This window comes from Trachurus japonicus, chromosome 11 (genome assembly GCF_045865225.1).
Source record: "Trachurus japonicus isolate A0001 chromosome 11, Traja_1.0".
NCBI classification, from domain to species: domain Eukaryota; kingdom Metazoa; phylum Chordata; class Actinopteri; order Carangiformes; family Carangidae; genus Trachurus; species Trachurus japonicus.
In genome coordinates, this window is record NC_140917.1 from 14,074,982 (window position 1) to 14,086,141 (window position 11,160).

Consider the following 11,160-nt stretch of genomic DNA (forward strand, 5'->3'; position numbering starts at 1 on the left):
GCATACATTATAACACAGTAGTTTATTTGAATTCAAAACCCCAAGCCTCTTCCAACTACTACATGATACGGTCAAAGTTCCTATCATTAATTTATGACAGAGACCTTGATACAATGATACACATTTTCTTTTTTTATTATTGTGACCTGCAGTCCTTGAATTTGTCACTCCTGTGCCCTGGAACCAGGTCTTTAGACTTACATTGAAATGAAGTGCCATGAAAACACGTTTCTAGGAATAAGAACAAGTTTAAATGAAGATTTCACCCAAATGTTGACCATGTTTTGGGCCATACTGATGTTGATGTTCCTGAATTTCCATATCTAAGCATTTACTATGGTGAATTAACTGAAATATACTCCAGTTGATTAGATCACACAGTATTAATCATCCTTCTTGCAGCTAAACAGGCCTGAGTGTTTTTGAGGCAAAACAGAACTGATGACAAGGTCAACCGGCAGGTTAAAAGAATTTAAAACATTTATTATGCATACTGTCAGGAGTCATAGAAATGAACTTAAATACGTGTCATTTTAAGACTACAGTTCGATGTGTGAGATACTGTCATTGTTTATCATCCATAATGTTCTCAGCAGAATATAATGCAGCACTTTGTCATATTTACAGACATGGGTTCGATTTATACTGATCATGTTAGAGCTCTCATTTTACAACAACACGTATGGTACAATCACTTCTGCCTTCACCACCAAGAGTCAAACAGGTCCCGTGTCGTGTGGTGTCACGGCGAAGGCCGGTCCCCGTGGCCGCCCACCCCCTTCACATCAGCGGGTACCACAAGAACAGGTAAAATCATTTACAACCCCTACAAACCACAGATTTATTGACTTTAACGAGCTGTGTTGTTTATTTTTATTTTGCCTATTTGGATATCATTCATTCCCAATAACATTTTTGTTTTTTTTTTACATTTGAAATACAGTGACAGCTAGTGTTAGTGCAGTGAAGAAGACAGGAAATTAATGAATGAGGCAAATGAAGGAATCTCTCCCCTGCAACCCCCCCAGTCCTGCACCCTCTCCTTCATCTTCATCTTTTTTTTTTTTTTACAGAAGTCGGCTGGATCAGGTCGGCTGATCACTGACCAGCCTTCTGCTCAATTTCGCTTCACTGACAGAGCGATCAGCCTCTTCTGGCTGTTTTTTTCAGGATCCCAGCGCAGGTGCTTTGCAGGCGAGAGGGGGGGGCGGAGTAAAAACATGGTAGTCAAAACGTCGGTTTGTGCAGAGTTTGTTCTCACTTCGAGGCTTGCCAGATGATGATGCCGAGTATGACGAGTACGACGGAGCAAACCATGGCGAGGATGCACATCTTCTTCCGGGACTTTTGCTGTAAAGCGGGAGCAGAGTGGAGGGTTAGCGGCGGACGGCGGTGCCTTCACTGACTCGCAGCACCGAGGAGGAGCGACGGCTGCACACTCACCTGGTAGTAGCTGGCTCTCTGGAGCTGCTCTGCTCCTCGCTCTACGTGAACTTCAGCGTTCTCCACATTCGCCTCGATGCTATCTGCAGAGTGCAACATACAGCAAGGTGAGCTGGGGAAAAAAATTGTCCCAAACAATCAAGTGTGATACCAGATCACCACTCACCGATCATCTCTCCTTGGTCGTGGATCATCACTGCCAAGTCCTTGAAGATCTGGTTCACGTCCAAGATGTCAGACTGAAAAAAAACAACAGCAAAATCTAATCAGCTGTGGAAGTTCAGGTGGTATCTGCTTAAAAGGGATACTTCACCCAAAATCAATACTTCACCAACTTTCTACTCACCGTCATGCCAAGGAAGGGTTCGGAGAACTTTCAGAGTCATCAAAACGCTTTAGGAGTTCCAGGGGGGGTCCGGCTGGCAACAGATTTTCGTATAATGGCGGCAGATAGAGCTCAGTTTTGAATCGTCCAAAACACACACTATGAAACATCCAAATACCTCCATACTGCTCGTCCGTACTGACCCAAGTGTCCTGAAGCTGCCACATGAAAAAGTTGTTCGGGAAAAATTCATTTTATCTCTGTTTTTAGCCTTGTTGTAGTAGCAGCTCCAAGTGGCTCGTTGATGTTTGTGTGCATGTGCGAGATTTGCTGTGAGATGTTCTTCCGTGTTTACATCATACATCCAATGGTTTACAACGACGAAGGAACATCTCGCAGAAAATCTCACGCATGCAGCTTCAGGACACTTGGGTCAGTACAGACGAGCAGTATGGAGGTATTTGGATGTTTCATAGTGTGTGACGATTCAAAAGTGAGCACTATCTGTCGCCATTATATGAAAATCCGATGCCAGCCGGACCCCCCCTGGAACTCCAAAAGCGTTTTGAGTTCTCCGAACCCTTCCTTGGCATGACGGTGAGTAGATAAGTGGTGAATTATCGATTTTGGGTGAAGTATCCCTTTAGTATCAGAAAGCAAAGGCTGACCTCCAGCTGTCTGATGTTGGTTTCTCTCTCCTTGATGAGCTCCAGGTCCTCCTCTGTGATGGCCGCCTCCTCTGTCTGGGTTGTCATCTGACCCCAGTCGTCTTGGCTACACACAAGCACGTATTTAATAAAAACATATATGGCCCCCGTCAAAAACTGCACTAAGATCAGACAGTTATATATTACTGACTGTGGTGCTGATAAAAATAAAAAAAATAAAAACTTTTTAGAAGGTGTCATAGTAGCCATTTATATTCCAGGTTGAGCTCAGCCTATAATAACTAAATACAGAGGTTTCCATGTTTCTTTTTTTAGTGGAGGTTTGATAACTGCAGTCTTCAGTGATGCAGGGAAGGTGTCTGAAAGAAGGGAGCCATTCACAATCAGCAAGAGTTTGGATTCAAAGGCCCCCTGCTGGACACCTGCTGTTATTAAATGCAAAGCACTGTCAACTGATGCACAGAGCCTTTTTATGTGTTTATGAATGAAATTGAAGGTGCGTCAGGGTTGTAAAAATCCCTTCATGATCTATTTTCATTTGTAATGTAATGAGATATTTCCCAGGTAACAGGATTTTCTCTTAAAAAAAATGACGATGGGGCAGTGGAGAAAAAAAGATGACCAGTGGGACTGACCATGCAAACAGCACATAAAGTAAACGGATGCTTCTGTTGGAAGGAGCGGATCTAAAACTGTGCTTGAGGAGGAAACCCTGAATGATCACTTACTTATCAAAAGAAACGAGCTTCTCATCTCGAGTACCGTCTTCGGTCTGAAAGAGAAAAACAGACCGTCAGAGTCAAGCCCTCCTCGTATCTGATCATTCATGCCTCTCTAATTACTGTGCTGCTCCTCCTTACTGATAAGCGGGATCCGGCCCTTGCTCTGGCTACCGACTCCTTCTCCCTCTCTGCCGCGCGTCGCTGGACCGCCTGGAAGTTGTTGAGAGCTGCGGAGAAATCGTTCATCAGCCGGTCCCTCTGGATCTTCTGCTGCCTCTGGACGCCACAGGAGAGAGGGACACGCACACAGAAAGAGAGAGAGCAAGTTAGAAGGACAAGGAGGAAGTAATAGAGATGAAGGGGATGATACCAGGGATGCCACGATTACTTGTTTTCACAATTAATGGCGGTATTAAACGCCACAATTAATTTATCACAACAGATTCCTAAATACCGTCACTTTCCAAAAAAGATTATGTCAGAACCATCTCAACAGATGTGCGCCAAAGTAAAGGTTAATGCACAGATACTGGTCCATTTACCTAATGTAACATTGAACAGTAGGACTTAAAAGTTTGCGTGTCATTTGTAATTTAAAAAAAAAAACTATTAAAATAAGCTTAAAAACTTGGTATAGATGACAATTAATTCCCCTGGGGAATTAAAATTTTAAATAATTTTTAAATATACATAGTGTTGTGAAATGAACTAATGCATAATAATCGTAATAATCATAATACCGACCATGATTATTTCTATAACAATAATCGTACCAAGAAAATCTATAATCGTGACATCCCTAGGTGACACTGCAGACCTAAAATCAGAGAAGCTGTGGTGGGAGGAATTCAAACCACTGGCTACCGGTTACTATAAAATCCTAGCTGACACTGAGTGAGGGCAGCTGAGGTTAGGGTCAGCCGCCAATCACATAAAGACAATTAGAGTTGCTTTGGATTCTTCAATTAACCTGATGTGATGTGTTTGGGCCGGGGGATGGAGAACATTCAAACTACTCCACACAGAAAGGTCTGAATAGTGGGGATCCAAACTTCCATGCTGTGAGGCGTCAGCGCAAAACCACTGCAACACTGTGCTGCCGCCACCACTATTTCTACCAAGTATTTAAAAACAACATAACTTGAGGTCATGAGGGCAGTAACGTGTGACTGCTGAAGACACAAGCTGACTTTAATCGCAGTTTACTGCCTGTTAGTCATAACCACAGGGACTTTGCTCCACGCTGATACTCAAATGACTTGACTTCTCTGTGTCGTTTTATAACAGCTGATTGGAGCATTTATCAGCTACATGAACAAAATACACTGCCCAAAGAAAAGTCACACACTCTAATAATTTTTCGTTGGACTGCATGTAGCTTTGATTACAGTACGTATTCGCTGTGGCATCATTTCGATAAGCTTCTGCAATGTCACAACATTTATTTCTGTCCAGAGTTGCATTAATTTTTCAAAGATTGTCAGTGGGGTTAAGGTCTGGACTCTGTGGTCACATTGGACCACATTTATTCCTTGAAGATGATGGCTCCCTACTATCCTTCCAGTTTTTAACAATGCATTGGACAGTTCTTAACCAATTTTAGTCAGCTGTCTCCTTGGATGTTTTATTTGCTTGATGCATGCCAATAATTTGACCCTTCTGTAACGGATGGATATTAGCATTGAGCTAAATCCGGCATATTTACATGACGTGATGTGTGCATCACAAATTGTTCATTAATGTGCATTGTCCTCGTCAAATAAAAAATAAATGAAAAATGAAAAACATCTTCTCCACGGCCACAGGATGTGTCGCCCAACATGGTTGTTTAAGAAATGAGACTGCATCAGTTAGGGTTCAATACGGTAAATTGTTGCCAGCTGAAACATAATCATCCATGCAGTAATTATCCAATGGGAGGCTCTTACCTTAGCTTAGTTAAATCCAGGTGGTAACTTTTTTTTGGGACGGGCAGTGTATATTAAAGAGCTTTGCCTACTACTGAATAGACAGCAGGTACTCATGAAGTCATTCTTCATGTTTTAGTAATAATCCCAACTCTGGTAATCCGCAGGTATCTTCCCTGGTAGACTGATACTTACTTGTTCTGAGGGTGACGAGGGCAGAGGGATTGATCCCAGCTCTTTCAGGTGCTTGTTGGTTTCTTTTGCCAGTTGGTTAGTGTAGTGTTGCATCTGTTGCCTGCAGAGACATCATTCAGTTTAGACGAATAAAAGACTTACAAGACTTTTTTTTGCTACATGTGGAAATACGGTGCTGAAGTCATGTGTAGTTTCAGTGACAAAGACTGGTATTGACATGCTTTCTGGATGAAAATCACATGTGCTTTAAATATACTATCTCATGTCATGTCAGAGGCTCAGAAACCAGAGATGGTGGAGGAGATAATAACAGATTGAGGTGACAGTGTGTGTTCGGCAGAGAGAGAGAGAACAACACGTGAGCTAGTGGAGAGTAGGTTTGTACGTACAGACGATCCTGGAGTTCACTGGTGTCCTGTCTGGTGCCCAGCTGGTTCACCATGCTCTTGATCTGAGCAGCTGTCGAGAGAACAAAGCACCGTGATGAGTCTCTGGCTATTTTTTACACCAGAAAGAAATTTATACCCGAGTTACACTGTGTAATGTACAGGTAGGTAGTCTGTGAAGGTGATTATATTGTTCCTTAGTGACCGTCGGTGGTGTACCATTTTTCATGATGCATTATGGGATACTATGTCCACTATATAGGGTATGATAATTCTTAATATACACTTATAGACAGTATTACAGGACGACAAACTCGCTATATCGTGAGCAATATACAGTGATTAGTAAGTGATAGTTTCCTCAGTCGATGTGAGGGTCTAAGGACAGAGGATGTTGTTACGATGCCATGTAAAGCCCTTTGAGACAAACTGTTTTTAAAAACGGGCTATACAAATAAAATTGCCTTGCCTTGCCTTGATATCAGACACTACGATAGACTTTTAAATGGACACACAAACACACAGTCTGTGGCACGAAGCCCCTGCCTGGCATGTCCTAAGACGGGACAACATGGCTAACACTTAATTAGAGCGCTATATAAATGTAAACCATTATTATCATTATTATAAATATTATAACGGTGCCCATAGCCCCCAGTCCCCTTTATCCCCAGTCAGCCAACATCTTCGAATGCAAAAAAAAACTTTTGTTGTACGAAGGATAATAAGGTTTCAAGTTCAATAGTTGCTTAAAATAGCACTGTAAAGATTCTTTTTTAATGGGGTTGGACGGAGCAAACTTCCATAGAGAGTGAAAGTGAAGATAATTTAATAATGGTGAACATATCATCTGCTGCTGGGTGGAAAAAAGATTGAACAGATCAGTGGAATCCTTTTCCTGTTCAATAATGTGTGAAGTGAAATGATTTCATCATCATGTAAACAATGTGGAATTAAAATAAAATCAGCCGTCTGCTCTTCAGCATCCTCCTTGGCGTGCTGTCTGCCAGCTTTTCTGCACAACATCCCAGACTTGTGCAGACAGACTGCACTTGACTCCAAGGACTTTTCATATCCTCTAATGTTTGTTTTGGATTCTTATGTAGCTCTCAAGCAAGTTTTTCTTGCAGCTCTCTCAGTTTGTTTTTCTTGGTCCCGCTCCTCGGTAGCATCTTAGCGCGCTCATGTTTCTCCCATTTCGGCATTATGATCTTCACAGTTGGTGCTGGAATCCTTATATGCTTTGAAATATTTTTATATCCCTCTCCGGCTTTATGTAAGTTTCATTTTGAGCTCCTCCGACAGCTGTTTCCTTGATCCCATTGTTGTTGTTGTTGCTGTTGCTCTCAGCAGACTGCATGAAAATGCTCCTCAAAATCTGCCCACTTACACATTTAAAATGCAAATCTGATTATAACACCTGACACCAGCCATCAAGCATTAACACGGACAATGATGCTCAGACACTTTTACACGTAAAACCTTGAGGGTTTACCAAGCTGCTATTGTTATTAAAGATATATTTAGATATTTACCCGTTAAAGTAAGAGGAAACACAATGGACAGTTTTACAGAGTTTTCAGTAACATTTTTTTAGACCAGAAGACGGCATTGTCTCTGATGTGTTGCACCCCAAAGTCATTCACTGAATGGATTTTATTATTAGCCTTGGCTACCAGTGGTGAATACAACATTTTTTGTAGTTTTAGTAGACTTGTCGTTTTTGTTTACAGCCTAAATCTGCATTTTCACACTACAACCTTCTTTGCTGTTCCTCATTCAGAGTATTTTTGTGTGACTAATCAACTGTAGTGTAGACAATCTGCTTCCTGTTCACATGTACCCCCCGGGGGAAATTCAGCATTGCTCGGACAGAAGTTGATTTTGTTTTAAAATGCTGTTTTTATTACGTCGGCGTGTGGGTTTCACCACAGGAACTGGACTCAACAATGGCTGAGTGGGTACACACTAGAAAGGTCACCTGTCTATCACAAGACTGACGCTGTGAGGTGATTACCAATTTGATTCACACCCATAATCTAATGAATAAAGAGTTTTCTTCTAAGCTTTTGCACTGCATTTTACAGAAAGAAACCCCCTTGCAGATTCTGTGAAGCCTGGGTTTGGACTGCCCTTGGCACCCAGAGACGTTAAAAACACCATTAAGTCTGTGAGTTTTAAAGTGGGGGGATGTCTTGCTGTAAATAACCTGACCAGTGCTCTGGCATAATAAATGTGTGATCAATTATGTGAGACGAGGAATAATTCAAATGACAAATAAATGAATAAATATGATGTCTAATAAATCTTGGTTGTGAAAATGAGTTTTATGTATCAAATATTCAGCTATTGCTCAGCATGGGAATCATTTCCAGCATCTGCATTTAGAGAGAACGATGGTCAACAATAATCATCAAATATTAGTGAAAACTCTGACCTCTGATGACAATGCATATCCCCTGAAAGAAACAGGTTTAGCATATTTGAGCAGACTGAAGGGTGACACAGCAATCTCCCTCATCAGTCAGCGAGTGGGTCAGTGTATTGGGCCGTGGCCAGAAACGAAGAACTTACTGTTCTGTGTGATCTTCTGGATATTGGAGCTGCATGTCTGTATGAGGGTGTTGAAGTCCCGTGGGACGGGGCGGAAGCTCTCTGCTTTGCCGTATGACATGTTGCCCAAAAGGAGCTTTTTGCCTTTGGAGTTGAACTTTTATCTGCAGACAGAGAGAGGGATTGTTGACATTAGAAATAACTCAAATGTTTTTCCTCAACAACTGACATGTGTGCCATAAAAAAAAAAAAAACAATGGCGATGACAGCATGAGCCCAATCCTGTCCAGCTGTTGTTTACTCAAGAAACTGGTAATAAGTGTTTGTTTATTTAAGTTAACATCAGGTTCCCAAACATAATTTACACAGTGACAGAGTAGCTAACTCTCCCTTGCTACGTGTGACACAGTCTGCTCACAGCTCCTGAGTGATAATGATGTCATTGTTGAACTGAAAGGAGAGAGACTGACCTATATAAAGTAACTTCCAAATAAAAACTGTTAGCTCGCTATCAGATTAGCTTGGTTACGTCGAATCACTGAAGCTCACAGAGATCAAAGATCATGGAAGAACGAAGGAATATAATATTTTCTGAATCACATTGCGAACGTGTTGTTTGTAAACACAGTGGTAGTCTAACACATTAAGCCGGTTAGCTAAACCCGTATCTTCCTCTGCTTTTGCTCCGGAAAGTAACTTGGAGAGGAGGGCGTAAGAAAACCCCCCATCTGTGCTCAGCTGTTAGCTCTCCAGCTAACTGACGTTAACTTACTGCTTTCAATTACTACTCGATATATCTGGCTGTCTCAACAAAGCTGACCAAGTTCCTCGCCGGTTTTGTCTTAGAGAAGTAGCGCGTTAGCTACAAAAGAAGAACATTTCGTTTTGAGGGAGAAAAAACATTGTAATACTTGCTTTTTAGGTGTCTCAAATGAGCTCATAGGCGTTATGTTTTTCGCTCTGCCCGTCGAGATGCTGCCCTTCCTGAACTGTCACGTGATCACGTAACGTCTTCCCACGCATGCGCAGAATCTACAACAGGACATGAATCAGTCAGTCATGGATCTATTATTATAAAAACATAAAAACTTTTCTTTTTCTGAAGCTATTGAAATTCGAAATACTGACAACATATGATAAATATATTTTAGATATGTTATAAAATATACATGTTTAATGAACAGAAAAAAAGAAAAAGAAAACATAACAGTATTGTCATTGACAGGTGAAGTAAATAACTCATTACTGATAATTAACTTAATTCGGTTTTATATTATTATTTTATTTCAAGTCAAGTCAAGAAACTTTATTAATACCCGTGGGTAGATTTGTTTTGCAGCAAATTTAAAAAGGACAAAACACAAAACAAACACAGGACACATACATGGACAGAAATCATGTTTACTGATTGTGGTTCCAATGAGACAATACATGCTCCATAAAATTAGTGTAACATAACTGTGAAACATTTATTCCTTATTCTCATTACAGATTCTTCATCTGGCCAGGAGCTGTCCCAGGTCTGACCCAGACTCAAAGAACACATTTGCTCTGCACTGATATTGGGCTGTTGTGTCAGTCGATAGATCCAGCCCAGATCTGGGCAATGTAATTTTTTGCAATCTTGTCTGGCCTGATTTATCATGTTTTGTTGTTGTTGTTTTCGTCTTACCTTATCCTTTTTCTTTTGTGAACTTTTCTTACCTTTTCACTGTGAAGTTTTGGCCAGTGAAGCCTTACAGTATGTCCTGCCATTTAAGTAGATGATGGTTACACACCTGCCTTGCAGTAGTGCTGCAAAATCCAAAATATGCGGTTCTATAGTATTTGCATGTTTTTAAAATTGTATTAGAATTTAATGTAACAAAAAATCTGCAGACCTCAATGTTCAACTAACTCTGGAGTTACAGTGGTGAAAGTGTATAATAGTTCTTGATTATTTCACATATAACCTTTGGTTCCTACCTGCTAATGTTTGCAGGGGGACAAGACTGTGACAGTAAAGTTGAATATACATATCTTGCTAAGTGAATATTTACTAAAGCTGTGTCAACTGCCTGCTATTAGTTAGTTAGTATCCTCAGACCTGTCTTTCTCCAGCTGTCCACCAGATGTCCTCAGACTTTTCCTCCTTCTCTCATGACCCCACTCGCACACTTTTCCTCATCAGCCTTGCACCTGCACCTCATTCTCTAATCTTCCATTAGCTACAGGCGACACTTGACCTTCTTTGTATAGTGTCAGTCAGATCATTTGCCCTGTGTGTTTATCCTTCCTGTTCTTGGTATACCTTCCTGTTTGTCTCTCTATAAGCCTGGTTGTTTTTCAGTTCTTCAATTTCAGTTCCTTCACTGAGCCTACCTGTGTGTCTGTGACTGGGTCCAGAAAGGAGCAAACTGTGACGATATCAGATTTTTGGAAAAACTGTAACTGAAACTGTAAGACTGTGATGAAAGAAGCATTTTAAATGTTTTAATCCTCTTTATTGAAGTAGAAAATGTACAAGTAAGACATAGATAGATAGATAGATAGATAGATAGATAGATAGATAGATAGATAGATAGATAGATAGATAGATAGATAGATAGATAGATAGATAGATAGATAGATAGAGTTCTTCCATGCTGCTTAGATTTATAGATCAGGTCTCGAGCCACTGTTCATTATACGACGGCCAAGTGTGTGCGTCCGTGTGTCTGTGTGTGTGTGTGGACTGATACCTTTTGTGTGACATGTCACAGCTTGTAGTCATCAGTCACCACATGAACCCTCACTGGTTTCCAGTTTCCCAGTGAAACCAGACACTGATGAATGGGGAGTGTGACACCTCTGGAGAGGCCAGCAGTGTGTGTGTGTGTGTAGTGACAGCTTTGGTTACTGTGGTCACTCAGATTTTGGGTCAGCATGTTCAGATCAGGAAACTCTCCTCATCTGTTTCTGGCACTGCAATGCGCTCTAGAT

General features: G+C 41.1%; 1 protein-coding gene across 1 annotated transcript; it reads right to left on the reverse strand.

Annotated features, from left to right (window-relative positions):
• Window positions 1-462: 462 nt before the first annotated feature.
• stx12 (syntaxin 12) lies at window positions 463-9,173 on the reverse strand. Its single transcript, XM_085791148.1, has 10 exons — window positions 9,115-9,173; window positions 8,221-8,363; window positions 5,650-5,719; window positions 5,261-5,360; window positions 3,297-3,434; window positions 3,165-3,208; window positions 2,437-2,542; window positions 1,610-1,682; window positions 1,444-1,526; window positions 463-1,350 (listed from the first exon to the last, which is right to left on the reverse strand). The coding sequence occupies exons 2-10, from the start codon at window positions 8,318-8,320 to the stop codon at window positions 1,258-1,260; spliced, it is 807 nt and encodes a 268-aa protein (XP_085647274.1). The 5' UTR covers window positions 8,321-8,363; window positions 9,115-9,173; the 3' UTR covers window positions 463-1,257.
• Window positions 9,174-11,160: the final 1,987 nt, after the last annotated feature.